General features: G+C 45.1%; 1 protein-coding gene and 1 long non-coding RNA gene across 2 annotated transcripts; one reads left to right on the top strand and one right to left on the bottom strand.

The window, feature by feature from the left end:
• Positions 1–5,004: 5,004 nt before the first annotated feature.
• LOC123060377 (serine/threonine-protein kinase Aurora-2) lies at positions 5,005–8,427 on the top strand. Its single transcript, XM_044483074.1, has 9 exons — positions 5,005–5,173; positions 5,729–5,839; positions 6,510–6,656; positions 6,744–6,839; positions 6,935–7,030; positions 7,116–7,212; positions 7,319–7,436; positions 7,851–7,923; positions 8,021–8,427. The coding sequence occupies exons 1-9, from the start codon at positions 5,138–5,140 to the stop codon at positions 8,120–8,122; spliced, it is 876 nt and encodes a 291-aa protein (XP_044339009.1). The 5' UTR covers positions 5,005–5,137; the 3' UTR covers positions 8,123–8,427.
• Positions 8,428–12,557: 4,130 nt separating this feature from the next.
• On the bottom strand, positions 12,558–13,820 carry LOC123057970 (uncharacterized). The gene is made up of 3 exons (XR_006427017.1): positions 13,718–13,820; positions 13,109–13,158; positions 12,558–13,032 (listed from the first exon to the last, which is right to left on the bottom strand). It is a non-coding gene; the product is annotated as an uncharacterized lncRNA (long non-coding RNA).
• Between the last annotated feature and the right edge of the window lie 6,193 nt (positions 13,821–20,013).

The raw sequence follows: 20,013 nt of genomic DNA, 5'->3' as shown, positions 1-20,013 counted from the left end.
GCTTCCAGGACGTAATTCTTCTGTGCAGCAATGAGGATAATCCTCAAGTTATGGACCCAGCCCGTGTAGTTGCTACCATCATCTTTCAACTTAGCTTTCTCTAGGAACGCATTAAAATTCAAAGGAACAGTAGCACGGGCCATTGATCTACAACAACATAGACATGCAAAATACTATCAGGTACTAAGTTCATGATAAATTAAAGTTCAATTTAATCATATTACTTAAGAACTCCCACTTAGATAGATATCTCTCTAGTCATCTAAATGATCACGCGATCCATATCAACTAAACCATGTCCGATCATCACGTGAGATGGAGTAGTTTTCAATGGTGAACATCACTATGTTGATCATATCTACTATATGATTCATGCTCGACCTTTTGGTCTCAGTGTTCCGAGGCCATATCTGCATATGCTAGGCTCGTCAAGTTTAACCCAAGTATTCTGCGTGTGCAAAAACTGGCTTGTACCTGTTGTATGTGAACATAGAGCTTATCACACCCGATCATCATGTGGTGTCTCGGCACGACGAACTGTAGCAACGGTGCATACTCAGGGAGAACACTTGTACCTTGAAATTTAGTGAGAGATCATCTTATAATGCTACCGCCGTAGTAAGCAAAATCAGATGCATAAAGGATAAACATCACATGCAATCAAAATAAGTGATATGATATGGCCATCATCATCTTGTGCCTTTGATCTCCATCTCCAAAGCACTGCCATAATCACCATCGTCACAATCTTGACACCTTGATCTCCATCGTAGCATCGTTGTCATCTCGTCAACTATTGCTTCTACGACTATTGCCACTGCTTAGTGATAAAGTAAATCAATTACATGGCGATTGCATTTCATACAATAAAGCAACAACCATATGGCTCCTGCCATTTGCCAATAACTTCTACAAAACATGGTCATCTCATACAACAATTTATATATCATCACGTCTTGACCATATCACATCACAACAAGCCCTGCAAAAACAAGTTAGACGTCCTCTACTTTGTTGTTGCAAGTTTTACGTGGCTACTACGGGCTTCTAGCAAGAACCGTTCTTACCTACGCATCATAAGCACAACGATTTTTCGTCAAGTGTGTTGTTTTAACCTTCAACAAGGACCGGGTGTAGTCAAACTCGATTCAACTAAAGTTGGAGAGACAGATACCCGCTAGCCACCTGTGTGCGAAGCACGTCAGTAGAACCAGTCTCATGAACACGGTCATGTAATGTCGGTCCGGGCCGCTTCATCCAACAATACCACCGAATCAAAGTAAGACGTTGCTGGTAAGCAGTATGACTATTATCGCCCACAACTCATTGTGTTCTACTCGTGCATATAACATCTACGCATAGACCTGGCTCGGATGCCACTGTTGGGGAACGCAGTATTTCAAATATTTTACCTACAATCACGCAAGATCTATCTAGGAGATGCATAGCAACGAGCGGGGAGAGTGTGTCCACGTACCCTCGTACACCGAAAGCAGAAGCGTTTAGTAACACGGTTGATGTAGTCGGACGTCTTCGTGATCCAACCGATACAAGCACCAAACGTACGGCACCTCCGCGTTCAGCACACGTTCAGCTCGATGATGTCCCTCGATCTCTTGATCCAGTTAAGGACGAGGGAGAGTTCCGCTAGCACGACGGCGTGGAGACAGTGATGATGAAGTTATCGGCACAGGGCTTCGCCTAAGCACTACGACAATATGAACGAGGTGTGTTACCATGGAGGGGGGGCACCACACACGGCTAAGAGAAGACTTGGTGTGTCTTTGGAGTGCCCCCTCCCATGTATATAAAGGGGGAGGAGAGGTGGCCGGCCAAAAGGGGGCACGCCATGGGGGGAGTCCTACTTGGACTCCTGGTCCAAGTAGGATTCGGTCCCCCCCCTTTCCTATTCCCACTAGGAGGAGGGAAGGAGGAGGAGAAGAGAAGGAAAGCCCCCCCCAACCCTAGTCCAATTCGGATTGGGCTTGGGTGTGCCACCACCTGGTGGCCGCCTCCTCTCTCCACTAGGGCCCATGAAAGCCCATTAACTCCCCGGGGGGTTCCGGTATCCCCCGGTACTCCGGAAAATGCCCGAACCTTTCCGAAACCATTCTGGTGTCCAATCATAACCTCCCAATATATGAATCTTTATGTCTCCACCATTTTGAGACTCCTAGTCATGTCCGTGATCTCATTCGGGACTCCAAACAAACTCCGGTTCATCAAATCACATAACTCATAATACAAATCATCATCGAACGTTAAGCGTGCGGGGTTCGAGAACTATGTAGACATGACCGAGACACATCTCTGATCAATAACCAATAGCGGAACATGGATGCTCATATTGGCTCCTACATATTCTACAAAGATCTTTATCGGTCAAACCGCATAACAACATGCGTTGTTCCCTTTGTCATCGGTATGTTACTTGCCCAAGATTCGATCGTCGGTATCATCATACCTAATTCAATCTCATTGCCGGCAAGTCTCTTTACTCGTTCCGTAATACATCATCCCGTGGCTAACGCATTAGACATGTTGCTTGCAAGGCTCATAGTGATGTGTATTACTGAGAGGGCCCGGAGATACCTCTCCGATACACGGAGTGACAAATCCTAATCTCGATCTATGCCAACTCAACAAACATCATTGGAGACACCTGTAGAGCATCTTTATAATCACCCATTTGCGTTGTGACGTTTGATAGCACACGAGGTGTTCCTCCGGTATTCGGGAGTTGCATAATCTCATAGTCAGAGGAACATGTATAAGTCATGAAGAAAGCAATAGCAATAAAACTAAACGATTAGTATGATAAGCTAACGGATGGGTCTTGTCCATCACATTATTCTCCTAATGATGTGATCCCGTTCATCAAATGACAACACATGTCTATGGTCGGGAAACTTAACCATCTTTGATTAACGAGCTAGTCAAGTAGAGGCATACTAGGGACACTTTGTTTGTCTATGTATTCACACATGTACTAAGTTTCTGGTTAATACAATTCTAGCATGAATAATAAACATTTATCATGATATAAGGGAAATATAAATAACAATTTTATTATTGCCTCTAGGGCATATTTCCTTCAATCGTGTGGAATACGAAGCGGCAAGTGATGCCATAGCGAAGCTTCTCATGTCGTCACATCAAATATTTTGCATGTTGCGAGACGCCCTTTTGACTAGTTTGTGAGAGCGGCCTCCTTGGCCTCCGCGCCCCGACCGATGTTACGACCTGTAGCAACTGTATAGCACATCTACGTGAGGAAAGAGACTATCACGCAAGCGGCCACACAAATACTCACCTAGATGGTAACTAATATGTTTTGATTATTATTTTGTTGACGTGAAAAAAGACCTTTGATTATTGGTTTGACAGCAACAAAGACGTTTGATATGAGACTAAAATTTTGTACCACAATACAACATAGTTATCATTAAGGCTCAACGTCTTCCTTTTTTTTGAGAAATAGGGATCCCCCCCCCCCAACTTTTATTGAAGAGAGGTAAACATCCAACAAGGATCGCTACACAACGCTCAACCACAAACGTGGGAGCAGCTGCGACAAACATAACTCCAGTCAAGAACACACGCTACAAATAACCAGAGCAAACAACACAACAACATGGGAAAACAACATAACAACAAGGGGAAACAACATAAACAACCTAAATCTAGAACGGTTGAAACGCGAAGAAGTCCCTAAGTTGAGTTGTCGCCTTATGCTCAGTAGTCGCCACTTCAGAGAGGTTCAAAACTAAGCTATCCTTACAAGCTCTCCACGATGATGATTAAGGAGCATCGGGCAACGAAGTAGGAGTGCACCCTGAGCATCGACACACAATACCTTTCATTGATGCAGTAGCGACCTCACTCGATCCAGGACGCACTTTAGACTCCGCCAAACCCTTCCCCGAAAACAAAATCATTTTGCATGGTCCATGAGAGGCAGCATTCAAAACATCATTTTTCTTATTTTTCCAATGCTTTGAAAGGTCATCCAAGAGTATGGGACCGAAATGTCCAAAACCTCCTCGATGATCTTCCCCACGTTAGAAGCAACAACACAATCAAAGAATAGATACCCAACATATTCTTCTTTTTTTCATGACAGAACACACAAGTAGGGTCATCCACATGGCGACGCTTAGACAGGTTATCTCGAGTTTTTTTAGGGGGAAATAGTTGTCACTTTATTCAATGTTCATAGCTCCTTCTTGTGCAACCTCCGAGCTAACCCACTCGGGGGGCACATGGAGCCAAGTTTTACAAAGCGATCTAATACAATCTTCCCTAACTAGGACATGTGCGACTTTATTTGCCGATCGTCGCACCCAAGTAACTCTAAACTCCTGAAAAGAACTCAATAAACCTTTTATTTCCTCAACTAGTTGCCCATTAGTTGAGAAATCCCTTTGCACATTCTTGATCTTACCGACAGCTCCATGAGAGTCCGATTCAAGGATCACCTTGTGAACTTGAATTCTTGAGCCAGAATAAGAGCTCTCCGGCATGCTAGCAGCTCAACCACCCCATCATCGTGAGAGGATGGAAAAAAATGACACGATCCTGCCAGGAAAGCGCCATGGTTGTCCCTGAGGACAACTCCTCCCCCTCCCTTGCCTTGGTCCTTCGCCAACGCGCCGTCCGCGTTTGCCTTAACCCAACCGTCCTCCGGCTTTTTCCAACAGTCTACCTTCACATTTAAAAACATGGTTATCTCGAGTTAAAACTTTGATGTTAACACATGCAAATTCCGAGGTGTTTTGATTTTCCAAAAGCAATGAGGCCCAGCATCTCAGCCCATCCACGGCCGATTGCCCACGATCGAGCCCGTTTCAGTTTCTCAACTACGGGGCCGAGCCCAAAGCCCATTCTAACCTCTGTCAACGCAATCGAACGGCTCTCGACCGCGCACGTGAGTGGCACGCACGCACTCGGCCAGGCCAGCAGGGCAAAATAATCCGACCGTTGAGGCCTCAGCCGCTGCCTCTGCCTCCGCAAGAGCCTTTAAACCTCCAAAATCCGCGATCCGGATCTTTCCCCAATTCCAAACTCCGCCTCGCCCCGCCCGGCCGCTCCTCCCCCCGCGCCCACCTCCGCTCCTCCGCCCCGCGGCCAGCCAGCCATGGCGATCTCCACCGATTCGCGCGGCGAGGAGAAGGTACGCGTGCTCACCGTCGCCCCTCCCCCGCCCCCCCTTCCCGGATCTCATCCCCGCGTCTCCTGCGCGCGATCTAGGCGCTCCCGGCGGGGGCGCGTAGCGGTAGATTCTTGGGATTCGACGCCGGGCCGGCGCCCGGTTGCTCCTGGGGCGGCTGCGTGCTCGTGCTCTGGCGCCGGATTTAGTTGGCGATTTGTTCACTTCTGCTTCCCCTTGGCGTTTTGGGGGTGGGCTGCTGGTTAGGGTTAGCTAGCTGTAGTGTCCAGGCGTTGAAATGGTCCGGGTCCTATTTTCTTCTTGGTTGGTTCAAGATTATATTTTGGGCCCAGTAAAGCAAACAAACCCATCGATTTTTGGCATATGCTTAGTTTTCCTCTCCATCTGGGCAGCCCTAAATTATCAGCTCTTGTAATGGTTTATTTATACTGCATGGTTAAAAGATGCATCTTGTGGGTAATATGTATATATATCGTTTGGTCAACCTGGACTTCATGAGTATGATACTCTTCCGGTGAAGTGGAGCAATAATGGTGTATTTTTGTCGCCTCTCTGTAGCCTTCGCAGCATTCTCAGGAGGAGAAGCGGTGGGTGTTGTCTGACTTTGATGTTGGGAAGGCACTTGGCAGGGGCAAGTTTGGCCATGTCTACTTGGCCAGAGAAAAGAGGGTAACTACTCTAGCTAATCTCAAATAATCCAGTATCATAATTTGAGTGAAGGAATTTATGTTTCCCCGAGCTGATTTAGATAACAAGTGTAGCTAATGTTTAATAATTAGAGCTCGGATCTATTTGTTCTGCTACTAAATGTAGCATTGAATGACACTGTCATCTACATTGCATATGTTCTGAGTCCAGAAGCTTATTGTATCTACCATCTGTTTTCCCTACTAAATGTCTATGTGTAGTAAGTTATAAGTTTCATGGACACTTTTCATTCATTAGTACAAATTGGTTGTTTGGTGTTATATATACTGAAGGTGGCAGGAGTCTGGAATTGTTAATACTCGAGTAATCAACGAAGTCTTACAGTATTTTCTTTCCATGGAAACAGACTAGTCAGATTGTGTCTTTCAAAGTTCTTTTCAACAGCCAACTGAGTCCAGAAGCTTATTATATCTACCATCTCTTTTCTCTACTTTTGACTTTTGTTTGTAAGTGTCTAGCTACTTTGCAGAAATTTTGATGCCATGCATAGTAAGTTATGAGTTCCATGAATACCTTTCATTCATAGTAGTACAAATGGGTTGTTTGGTGTTATATACACTCAGATGGCAGGAGTGGAATTGTTAATACTCGAGTAATCAAGTCTTACACTAGTTTCTTTCCATGGAAACAGAGTAGTCAGATTGTGGCTTTGAAAGTTCTTTTCAAGAGCCAACTGAAACAATCACAGGTGGAGCATCAGTTACGGCGCGAAGTAGAGATACAGAGTCACCTTAGACACCCCAATATTCTTCGCCTATATGGGTATTTTTATGATCAGGTACAGATTGGCACAACTATAACACGGAGAATCATTATAGCTTCATTTCACCCTCGTCTGATCATCAGTTCCATATGCGTTTTGCAGACCCGTGTTTACCTAATCTTGGAACATGCCGCAAAAGGAGAGCTGTACAAGGAGTTGCAGAGATGCAAGCATTTTTCTGAAAGACGCTCGGCAACTGTAAGTATATGCTCTGAATGTATTCGTGGTAAATGTATCGTCTACCCACTATTCAAAAGTATTATATCTGAACTTCCCTTGTTTTTTCTTTTCAGTACATTGCATCTTTGGCCCGTGCCCTCATCTATCTTCATGGGAAGCACGTGATACATCGAGATATTAAACCGGAAAACCTTTTAGTTGGAGTACAGGTATTGGCTCTACTTTGCTTCAATTGTTATGATCTGGAATAGTATGCTCTCTGGTGTTTACATAGGTATATGCTTTTCATGACAGGGAGAGCTAAAGATTGCAGACTTTGGCTGGTCTGTTCATACCTTTAACCGAAGAAGGACGATGTGTGGGACGTTAGATTATCTGCCTCCCGAAATGGGTACTTTCCTTTTCATTTACTTAAGTGTCACAACTGATTCGTGGTGAAATAGAATACCACAAATTTTCTAGTATAATTGCCTCTCAAATTGTTGCGATTTGTCCAGTGGAGAAGACAGAGCATGATTACCATGTAGACATATGGAGCTTGGGCATCCTATGTTATGAATTCCTTTATGGGCTCCCACCTTTTGAAGCCAAAGAACACTCTGAGACCTATCGAAGGTAACTCGTGATGAACGAACTGATTTTACTATGACCTTCGCGATTTGCATCTCTTGATTCGACGCTCTTACAAACGTTATTGCCTTGCATATATTTTCTGTCCAAAGTAGTCTTTTGGGCATTTGTACATTTTGCTCTACAAGCATACTCTTGAACTATGGGTGGTGCTTCTACATGAAACACACACAGTTGCATTGATCAGGGCTGGCTAGGCATGCTTTTTTTAGGAGTTCATGGTTTCGTGTATGCATCAGCAGTGATAGTACCACATTTGCAGCATTGCACCATAAGTTATTTTGATTGAATCACATGTTTAAATCTTCATGATTCATTCAGTCCATGCAACTCTACTTAGCTCCCTTCGCACCCTTATAAGCAACTGCTGTCTCTCAAACTGCCTTGTTCAAAATACAGGATAGTAAAAGTGGACCTGAAGTTCCCGTTGAAACCGTTTGTATCTCCTGCTGCGAAGGACCTCATCTCACAGGTACCTGATTACAACAAGAAATAGCTATAGTTTATGTGACATGTCCTGTGCTGAACGTCTGTCTTACAAATGGCTTGTTTGTTCTGGCTTGTTGCAGATGCTGGTGAAGAACTCGGCTCACCGCCTACCCCTCCACAAGGTTCTGGAGCACCCCTGGATCGTCCAAAACGCCGACCCCTCGGGCGTGTACAGAGGGTAGAGCTTGTCTCGACTGCTCCTGTGCCTCGATCCAGGGCTCCAGGGGTTATTTCATTGTTGTCATATCTGGCTTTCGTTAGCCGTGCCTGTACTACCTACCACCACTGTTGCTCCTGCAGCTGCGTCGATAATGTTCATTGAAGCTTCAGCTTTACTCGATGAAGATTTGGAGCCAACATGTAGCAGCTGTCACAAGTGTGTGTTGTGAATGTTTATGTTGTGTAGGGGGTGTGTGTATCCTACTCTGTGTATCTCTTGTTGGACAACTATTTGGTCTATATATTGGAGGTTCCCGCAGTTTGTATCCGGTGCCTTGTAATTGTTATTATTATCATTCAGGTGATCGGAATGATAGCAAGGGCTCTCAGATTAAGAAATCTCTTGGGACAGCGAACAATTCAACCTGCTTTACAATGATCCAGCGAAAGAAACTTTTTTCTTTTGAAAATCACCACCCTGTCTTTACTAGAGGCGGGGGCGCGCCCATGGCGCGCCTCCTGAGCAGTTCCTCTGTGCTGCCTGGTTGTCAACCGTCCTAGGACTGTTCTTTTGCACTACCAGGTTATCTGCTCATCTTAATCTCTTCCACAAATCATTGCCAAGCTTGTCTCCCTTCTTTTCCAGCTGCCAAGCGTAGGTACAACCTTTAATCAATATATAGAAACCAAAGGCTACACGAACGAACATCAAATATATTGATAACTGATATTGCAACGAATGCACAACTGGTAACCGTGTCTAACGAATTCTGCTACGGCTATGTACATGCTTGCCATCGATCAAAACCATAAATTCAGAAGCCTGAACTGGCCTGATGTAAGGACATTGAGGCGGCAAAGAGGTGTATGCCATCGCTGTGCCTGTTCGTCCTTCCGAAGCTGTGCTCCGCTCCGGCGGCCATGTCTCACCCATCTTGCCAAGCCCCGCGGGTCACCTTATTAATCCTGACGGACCCCACCATGTCACTGCTCTCGCCGGACCTCTCCTCCGCCTCCGATGACACCCTGTCATCCAGCTCGGGTTGGCCCTGCTCTAAGTCCTCCCGCTCTCCTGCAGAGGGAAGAAACACGCCCTGTGGTAGATTAAACCGCAAATCAAGAATGACACTATGCGACTGAATCACATCCCAATGCTCATCACATCCACATACTATCTCAATACCAGCCACATTGTGAATTCCGATTGTATGCCTCAACTTGAAATACAAGATTGGACATGCACCAAAATAACTCGGTAATAAAATATGCCTACATCAAGAAACAACAAAAATACTCTACGGATTTCACAAGAATGATTTGATTAGTGTTTATCAAAAGTTGCTTGTACAGGGGGTCTCTTCATTTATTTAGACCAAATGTACTACAGAATGTAAGCTGTAAAAGAATACTTCATTAGCTAAAATGGCCTATTTTGGACTTGACCATTGTTGTACTCTGCACACCTTACTGTAGAGTGTAGAGTTATAGTTATTACTTCAAAATCCTGTTTGCAAATCATAATTAGTATTGGATTCATTTCGATCATATTTGGAACGGGGTCTGATCTAAAAAGGAAAGTCAGGACCATCATGTATAGGTAAGAAAGTGAGAATTACTTGCAAAATTAAAATGGTGAATACATTATAGAAAAACCAATAAATGGCAAATGGATTGCACAATAGAGTTACTTTGTATAAACAACTCAATTATCAGCAACTTAATACCAGTGAAACTTACATGGAGCTCAGGTTTAAATTTGACATTTTAACTACAGAGTTTTAGCCTTTCATAACCTGGTAACAACACCAAAAATATATTGAAAAGTAGGGAGGACCAAGAGGTCACATTCAACAGATGTGGCATGGATCAACGAATACTCTTTTTTACTCGATTTGATGCCATTTCAATCAAGAATAAGCAATATTTGCATGAAGGAGCATCAGTATGTGTATCTCAGAATTGTTACGCATCAATTATTGGAAGCCGCAGCAGCAATATAAGGGCTCAACTGAATCAGCTTCTATCGAACGAACGAACAGACCTCAATTGAAACCTCGAGTTTTCCGGCACCGAGCAGAGCAGAGCAGATCTCGGCCGCTCGCCAGAAACCAAGGCGAAATCGTGCGCATGCACGAGCGCACCTCGAATCGTAAGCCAAAGGATAAGGAAACCCCCGATCAGATCGAAACCGAATGGACGGGTCCTGCCGTTCGGCGGCGCTCTAGCTTAGGGAGAGAGAGGCCGACGTGCCGACACATAAATGGAATCAGTACAGGAAGAAAAAGTTTGTTCTTGAATTCGAAATGCAACATCCAACTATTTAGTACAGTATAAGTATAACTGGCAGAAATAAATGATTCCATTGGAGAAAATCCTAAGACTTAAATTTTGTATAGCTCGTGCAACATGTTGCACTTTGCTAAACAGTATGTATTATTGCTACATCGTCCAATGAGGTTGTAATTCCCTGAAGCTGTAGAACATCTACCAATACTCACTACACAAATGTTTGGCTCAGACTAATTTCAACAAAACTGATATTGAAGAACACAATGTTTCAGGAGAATAACTAACCGTTTGGTGCCTTCTTTGAACACTACAGTCTCGACTGTGCAGTGCTGCCACATTGTCATGCTTGTTACAGAGCAAATGAACCTCTAGATGTTGGCTCTACAATGAAAGAACAGAAAGGCAAGATTGTAGATAAATAAACTCTATCAGTATAGAAGAAGCACTCGCTGAATATTGAACATGAGTAACACAAAGATACAACAGAAAATAATTACTGTTATCAGTGTATCATGTATCACCTGAGATGCCACCTTCATAATAAATATAGGCGATCCAGGAACTTCTCCTTGCACTTGCTTAAACAAGGCTCTGACCTTATCATCGTTGTGTACCTGTAAAACCATTTGGATGAGATAAAAATCATCTTTGGTTAATATACAATATTTGCAGAAAACTTGAGTTCATTTTGTATGGACAGTGGACATTTCCATGCAACTGTTTGGAAGTAGAGCATTCCATATAACTATGGTAGAGTTGAATTAAAAAGATTAAAAGAATATCAACCTCCCTTATTCCTTTACAACCCCCACCCCATGATAAATTTATGCCCAAAAACAAGCATGTCATCGTTCTGTTCTTAGTCTCAACTACGTACAGATTATTATACAACATTTCCACTGCCCTGAACATTAGTACAAGAGCCCGAAATACAAATAAAGGACCTACATGTCCCTACAATTAAAACAAAATTACAAACTTGCACCTAGCAGACATATATCATACTTATCCATACACAGTCTACAACTTATCCAGTAGACCCGCAAGGGCAAAAGGGAGCACGGGGACACTAATGGCGAGACTGCCGGGGTGACGGACAGTTGGTACAACTAAAGTCCGATTGTGATAACGAACATCAAGTTCAGAGTTTATATCACCTAGATTGCATACAAAATAGAGAGCACATGCTGACTCACTGTATTCTCTTGTGCGCAGGGCCACACGCATGACATCTGCAAATAATGACATCTACGCCTTTGTCTTCTGCAGCTGCATGAAAATATATAAGAAACAGATATATGATTAATACAAAAGATTAAGGATCACTGTAACAATTCAAAATTTGGGGAAGAAAGACAACTCTGAAATTTTGGCAGATAATTACCACATAGAGATCTACCTACTTTAGGCATAAGAAACAGAAAGATGTTTAATAGGAAAGACCTAAGGATTGCAGGTAACAAGTCAAGTTCTGATCGTGTTTCCAAAAATTGGAAAGAAAAACAGCCAGACTAAAACTTTGGAAGATAATTACCACGTTCGCAGTATGCCCCCTTAAGATCATAACGACCTTCCAATTTCCTATATCTGCCGGCTCTCCAGTTCCAAACTCAGATGTACTGGAACCAGCTTTCCTTTCATGAATTAGGATAGCTTGATCGTCCGATCCCGAAGCAAGATAGCGTCCATTCTTGGCCCATCTCACACAGTTTACTGACCCAAAATGGTCACACATTGTAGCCAGCAATCTTTGGTTGGAATCAACATATTGGCTATCTTTGCTCACAGATTTCATGTTCTATATGCTAACCTTTTTAAACAAGGCAAAACAGATGGAGATTAACAAAGGGCATGTTATTTAACAGATCGGTTAAAATATATAAAAAGAATGGACAAGACGTGATGCAAAATTATTCTAGCATGACACTGCAACAAGTTAACAACACTCACACTGCAGAATACAACCAATACACCAGCATTGTCAAATCTACCGATAAATTTGCCTAATAGTCGGCTATTTCAGTAAATAAATCATGAACCATTAGTAAGAAAAACATGAATCATTAGTAAGCTTTTATTAATTATTATCTCCCATTAGTAAGAAAAACTACTCAATTACAATCATAAGAAGGTAGGCTTGAGCCTGACATTTTTTCGAGCTTGAAAGAAGAGTGCCACCGATTAACAAGTTCCTGATAGTACGACAAAAATAACCTCAGTGATCTTGAACACTAACACATACATGGGCGGATCTAGATGAAATTGTGAAGGATCCCTCCATACCCTTGTTGGATTGATTGATTTGGCAATACAGAGAACTGATTGTGCGCTGGATGAATACAATCCAGCTGCTGTTACCTCAGTGGGACGGGGTGCAGACAACAGAAGTGCCCGGGCAAACATCATTATAATAACTGTTCATGGAAGCAGTCGTAGTGTACATTGTACACTGAAGCAATTGTTTCTTTCAGCTTGAAACAGAGAGACCAACAAAACAAAGGAAGGATGAAGTATCAAGCACGCATTTGCCTTGTCAAAAATCGGATACTCGGACTTACGAGCGCAAATATTCCTCATTAGTGCCAGCTGGTACCTACCCACCAAACTGGTTGCATGGGAAATCAAAGATCTCAATTCTCAAAACCTGTAGTCACATCAAATTGTTAGCATAATCTATCATAACTGAAAATCAAGGACTAATTATATAAAATAAATCATACCCAGGTCCTTGTACTTCTCGTACAATTGAGCCAGCTCCGTGTATTTGGAACTGGTGAAGACACAACAGCAGTTACATGCAACAATTATCTTTGTTAATTTAACAAAATGGTCACCGATCCTTTCAGTACTCAGACACGTGGAAAATTAGATGAAACTGGAACACCAATCAATGTCAAGACACATAAATGCACAAAAGGTCTGGTTATCCAACTCCAAACCAACTTGATCCAAGTAATTTTCTCCATGCATAAACAATTTTGATGCGAATCACAAATGATGATCCTAATGAACCACAAACCACTGAGACGATCAGGGGTATTTAGCAGAACAATATTTTAAACTTTGAGTTGTGATGATATACAGATTTACTCAATCTTGCAGATGGCAATTCGAATTTGATTGTTCAATTTGAATACAAGGTTGGAGCATGGTACCATTAGCAGTGCATATTTAATGTAAAAAGGGCAGGCTAACGTTTGCTACAAACTGAACACATCACAAGCTAATTCTGAAGCATACAACAAACAGCAAATGTGTGCAAAAAGAAGCACGGATACATTTATATCCTGAATTGACAACAGTTTAGTGGGATTATTTCTTGATGTTACCTCTCTCCTTCCATTTTGCAATGCAATCAGGTGCAGACCAATCAACTGGATGGTGAAACTTGCATCTTTCAGTAAACTTACAAAACCCCGTCTTCATATAGAACTGCATTAACCAAGCAAAATGAGAAAAAACAGTGGAACTTGTAGGGACATGCTGCAGCAATTGGTACAGAGATAGTTATCTACATACATCATAAATAATTTCTCCAGGCCTCGGGGATAGGTCATTGGCTCAGGTTCAATCTGTATTTTACAAGAGAGCATATGTCAGTTTGTGTATTTCACAGTACAAACTTAAACTCCTATTTTACCCTTACCAGCACATGTGCCATGTGAAAATCAAAGCTCAACTGGATTTAGCATCTCGACAGGGACAACAAATGCAGGGGTAGGAAGAACAGATTGATCCCTCCGGCCGATGGCGACTCGATTGGTCGATGGGATGTGGAGCAAGCCATTGACGGTGGTGGCGATCGAGGGCACCGTGCCTGTGCCCATGGGGCAATGATAGGCTGCTCCGACTGCTACAGGAGGCAAAATTTCGTGTTTTGACCCTTTTGACAAACAATTTCAGGATCTAACCCTGGTTTGAAATTTTTTCGGGATTTGACCCTTTTTCTTACCGTCAGGGACTCTGGCGGTAGGGCTGCCAGGGGCCCTGGCGGTAGGCTGTCTAGCCCTACCGCCAGAGACCCTGGCGGTAGGGTCCGGGGCAGTTATTTCCGCCGAAACCCCCCCGCCCCTGCCCATCTCCCCACCCCTCCCCCTCCCCCCCGTCGGCAGTTCTTATTTTTCTCCCCCAAGTCGCCCCTCTCTCCCTCTCTCATCTCCTCCACTCCCCCCCTCGGATCTTCACCGTTTGTTGATCGTTTTTGCGGATCGAGATGGCCCCGAAGAGAGAAACGTAAGCTCCTCCAATCCCTCCAATTAGTTTTTGCAAACTTGCTTCCGATTCGATGCATTATTTGCTTGAAATCCCTCATATTTTTGAACTTAGATTGGACTTTTTTCACCTAAGATTGATTGTAGTTGTAGTTCTTAGTTCTTTAGTAACTAGTGGTATTGGATATGAACTCTAATCAACAGTTCATATGTTAGTGTGAAGATGAACCCTAGTTCATAATTTTTTTGTTAAAAAAATTATGATGTAATGTTGATATGAGGATGAACCCTAGTTTGATGATGCATGTTGATATGATGATATGATCTAGTGTGAAGATGAACCCTAGTTTGATGATGCATGTTGATATGATGATATGAAGATGTTGTTTGGAAAATTTTATTTAAAAATATGATGATATGATATATGTTGGAGGATTTTTTTTTGATATGATGCATGTCGATATGATTTGATCCATCATGTGTAGTAGTTGTTGTTGGAGGAATATGCTTAAAATTTTATTTTGATATGATGCATGTTGATATGATTTGAGTTCATTTTTTGTTTATGTATGCTTTATGTTTATGGTGGTTTTGTTTATGAAATTTTATTAAGGCGGCCACCTCTTGCAGACAACATCGGCCCACGGTACTCCATGCTGGACTGGGCATTCGACAAGGGTCATCGTGCCCGGTTCATAGAGAACGGAGAGGTAAGTGATATGAATGAAATTTTGATGAAAGTTTTCGGATTGATGAAAATAATTTCCTAACTTTTGGCGTTCACTTTTTGACAGATGCTCCAGCCACTGCGCATGAGGGGTCACGGGGTTCATGGGCATATGGACTACGACGAGCGCTACACGCCGTTCTTCAAGAGAGCCCATCTGTTGGGTTTTGTGTTACAGTTCAAGCGTCAGCCGCCGATGCTTGTCCACGCAGCTCTGACGGCGTTGATTGACCGGTGGCGACCGGAGACCCATTCTTTCCATCTACCATGCGGGGAGATGACGGTGACCCTCGAGGATTGGTCGATGATTACTGCCATGCCGATCGAGGGTCATGCACTCACCGGGCGAGTGGAGAGGACCAATTGGCAGCAGAGGGTTGCAGCCCTCATCGGCGACTGCCCCACTGTCAAGGGTAACTGGTGTGCCGTTGACCTGGCTCTCGGAGCACCGGCAGAAATGCCCCGAAGGCGCCGACGAGATGACCGTGGAGTGGTACGCGAGGGCCTACCTGTGGTATCTTCTCACGGAGGGCATGTTTCCAGACAGCTCCGGGAACTCTGTCAACTGGTCGTATCTCTTCTTCCTAGCGGACTGGGAGGTAGGGTACAGTTGGGGGACCGCATCTCTCGCCTACCTATATCGTTCGGTAAGAGAGGGTCTAATTGCCTACCTACCTACGAAAGTGTGTCCATGACATTTTCTTATATCTGATCCTCATTTGATGTTTTGCAGCTTGACGACGCAACGCAGAGGACGGGAGACAAGTCCAATATGGGTGGCTTTGTCTGGGCCTTCTCCATTTAGATGTGGGAGCGGCTGCCGGTGGGGCGTCCGGAGAAGTTGCCAAGACGCCCATGGGGTGCCTATAGCGAAGACGGCGACGAGACTCGACACCCCACCGTAGCTTACGAGTGGGACGTTGTCAAACTCTACACGGGCCTAAACAAGACTTCGTACAAGACCTACACCAACGAGTTGGACGCTTTGACGCATACGCAGGTATATGAACTCGCTCAACACATTTCTCTTTGATTCCACTTTTGACCGAGAGTGGGAACTTACCAATGTATATGTAACAGGTAAACTGGTGGCCGTATCATGACCGACAGTGGGGCTTTGATCTGAACGTGATGTGCGACGCGGACCGTGGTCTCTGGCGGTGCATCGTGCCCATGATCTGTGTGTACACCGTCGAGTGGCACTTGCCACACCGCGTGACCACGCAGTTTGGGATTTATCAGCATACCCCACCGGGCCAGCCCACCGATACCGGCGACCACGCGCTCCACCTGTGAGCGCTTTGTTCTCCGTGCCCATGATTTCATTACGCTTATCATGTTTCTTGTTGCTTATGATGATCTCATTGCGCTTATGATGATTCTTGTTGCTTATGCCTTGCAGGATGAGCCGGCAGAAGAATCAGTCGATCACAGACTAGGGAGAGGAGCATAAAACTCATGTGACGGAGTGGAACCGACAGAGGTTCCATAAAGACGTGGAGAGGAAAGTGACTGACTGGGATGCTTACCTGATCCGACACATGAGGTGGTACGATGATGGCCAGAAGCACCGTCTTCGTCTCAGGCCTCGGTGGACGGCGGAAGACATCGCGGAGCTGGAGAGGGATGACCCCGAGGAAGAGGCCTACCAGACCGGCATCAGAGACATGCACAGTGGATTTAGGGAGTTTGCACCCCTCATCAAAAGAGTGGTAAGTTTGAACCGACGGTTGTATTTAAATTAGTTTATTCGTCATCGTGACTGACTTATGTCGTTGCAGTCTGGTGAGCTGAACAGATGCATCTTTGAAGCCTCAGATGCACTAGGTGATCTCCCCGGGTGAAAGGATCGATATGGTTGACTAGAGGGGGGTGAATAGGCAACTACCAATTTTTAGCTTTTCTTTACCAAATTAAACTTTGCATCAAAGTAGGTTGTCTAGATGTGCAAGTAGGTGAGCAACCTATATGATGCAATATCAACAAGCATACAAGCAAGCAAGGGTAGAAACACTAAAGAGCTTGCACAAGTAAAGGTAAGAGATAACCAAGAGTGGATCCGGTGGAGACAAGGATGTGTTACCGAAGTTCCTTCCTTTTGAGGGGAAGTACGTCTCCGTTGGAGCGGTGTGGAGGCACAATGCTCCCCAAGAAGCCACTAGGGCCACCATATTCTCCTCACGCCCTCACACAATGCGAGATGCCGTGATTCCACTATTGGTGCCCTTGAAGGCGGCGACCGAACCTTTACAAACAAGGTTGGGGCAATCTCCACAACTTAATCGGAGGCTCCCAACAAGACCACGAAGCTTCACCACAATGGAATATGGCTCTGAGGTGACCTCAACCGTCTAGGGTGCTCAAACACCCAAGAGTAACAAGATCCGCTAGGGATGAGTGGGGGAATCGAAAATCCCTTGGTGGAAGTGTAGATCGGAGCCTTCTCAACCACTCCCGAGCAAATCAACAAGTTTGATTGGCTAGAGAGATAGATCGGGCGAAAATGAAGCTTGGAGTATTTAATGGAGCTTGAGCAATAAATGGAGCTTGGGGGAGGAAGAGGTAGGTGAGAAGGAGGAAGGGGACTCCCTTTTATAGTGGGGGCAACAATCCCGTTGCCCCCCACCAACCAGCCCCGCACAGGGCGGTACTACCGCTGAGAGGGGGCGGTACTACCGCCAGGCGACGGTACTGCCGCGCCACCAGCGGTACTGCCGCGCTGAGGAGACTTAGTAGGGAACGGACCCAATGCGGTACTACCGCGGTGGTAGGGCGGTACTACCGCTCCTGGAACGGTACTACCGCCACTACAACCGTGACTAGTGCCGCAAAACCCGACACGAGAAAAAGACCTCTCGAATCGAGGCGGTAGGAGCCAGACTACCCAGCGGTACTACGGCAGTGGGGTCAAGGGCGGTAGTACCGCTGTGGAGCGGTACTGCCGCTTGTGACCCTTCGGCCGTAGTACCGCAGGCAGTGCGGTACTACCGCTGGGGGCGCGAGAGAGAGAAGGGATCTCTCAAAAATGCTGAGGACACGGCGGATGTGCCAGGACCCCAGCGATACTACTGCTGTGGAGCCACAGCGGTACTACCGCTGCGAAGCGGTACTGCCGCTTGTGGCTTCTCAGCGGTACTACCGCTGGGTGCGCGGTACTGCCGCTTAGACCCAGACAGAACAAGGAAGAGAGGAGAGATCTCTTCAATGGACAGGAAAAGCTCGGAGGGTGAGAAGCTGATGTGTACGTGATGATTCCACCCATGCAAAACCCCAGCGGACCCCCTCTTGATAGTACGGTGCCCTCTACGCAACTAGTCCACCGAGAAAGAAATGAAAGAGCTACACCGTCTTGAAATACACTCCGAGGGGAAGAAAGCGTCTCGTGCCAGGGGAGAATCTGTGAATTATTCAAAGCACAAGATTAGTCCGCAAACATGTTGTCATCAATCACCAAAACTACCTTGAGAGAGATATGCCGTAACAATCTCCCCCTTTTTGGTGGACTGATGACAACTAGGGATTTGCGCAAGGAAAAGAAATAAAACGAAGAAAGCTAAGAACTACAAAATATAGACGGGCTCCCCCAGAATGTGTGCACCAAAAGATGGCACGACCCACACATTCGGATCAACACTCCCCCTATATTTTATAGTCCAACAATACTAAGCACAAGATATATGAGAGAATTGAATAAACAGGACAAGCATGCATCTCACAATAAACTACAGTACTCAGACATGACATAAGTAATAAGGTAGCGATAGGGAGCATATGTCTCACACCATATGTCTAGAGCTTAGGTCTCACACCAAACCAAACCAAAGAAGGACACCAGAGAACACACAAGAAACCACAAGACGACTCAAAACACGACACAAGAAGCAAATCCCTACACTCTCTCCCCCTTTGGCAGCGAGACACCAAAAAGGGCATAGAGTGACACTACGACTCCAGGTGATGGGAGGTGGAAGAGCTCGAACATCACATCTCTGCATCTTCATCGTGGGTCGAAAACTGCTCGGCATCGGAGTCGGTCCAGTGGCAATTCTGATGAATCCAGTCCTCCTCTTCAGTGATCTGACCCTCAGACCCACTGGCAACTGTTGCTCCCATCTGACGCATGAGCTCCTTGTGGCGCGTCCTGGCATGCTTCTCCGCCACATGAGTCATGTACTGACCATGAGACTCCATGCAGAAAAGCTTCTTCATCTTGCGCTTAAGCTTCTGTGCCCACGACGGTTCTGCACTAGAGGGCCAAAGTCCTCCTCATGAGCATCAGTAGCAGCCTCACCCTCGGTCCCCATGGCAGCAGCAGCAGCAGACGGACCCCCTGTGGCAGCAGTAGCAGATGGACCCCCTGTGTGAGGCGCTGTCCAGTTGTCCTTCTTCCTCAGACGCTTGATCTCATGAGAAACCAAGTCTCCAGTCTCTAGCAGCACTCTGGGATAAGTCTGTGCCCAGGCCCTCTCAATGAGCCTCATGATGAATGGACCATAGATAGGACACTTGCGCTCAGACACGGCAGATAGAAGTTCAGACCACATGACATGAGAGATATCCAGGCTCTCTCCAGTGCTTGCTTCCTTCTCATGCTGACAGAAAAGGAGCATGTCCACGAGGTAAGAGTGGACCATATCCAGATTCCCGATCCGAGGGAAGAGAGTCTCACGGAATATGCGATGAAGAA

Source organism: Triticum aestivum, chromosome 3A (genome assembly GCF_018294505.1).
Source record: "Triticum aestivum cultivar Chinese Spring chromosome 3A, IWGSC CS RefSeq v2.1, whole genome shotgun sequence".
NCBI classification, from domain to species: Eukaryota; Viridiplantae; Streptophyta; class Magnoliopsida; order Poales; family Poaceae; genus Triticum; species Triticum aestivum.
The sequence above is the reverse complement of the archived record's forward strand: the minus strand, read 5'-3'. Positions and strand labels throughout refer to the sequence as shown.

Excerpts from the sequence above, each read along its gene's own strand:
- LOC123060377 (XM_044483074.1), top strand. The coding sequence starts at position 5,138 with ATGGCGATCTCCACCGATTCGCGCGGCGAGGAGAAG. Across the intron at positions 7,437-7,850 it reads CACTCTGAGACCTATCGAAG|GATAGTAAAAGTGGACCTGA; the intron begins GTAACTCGTGAT and ends TTCAAAATACAG. Across the intron at positions 7,924-8,020 it reads CGAAGGACCTCATCTCACAG|ATGCTGGTGAAGAACTCGGC; the intron begins GTACCTGATTAC and ends GGCTTGTTGCAG.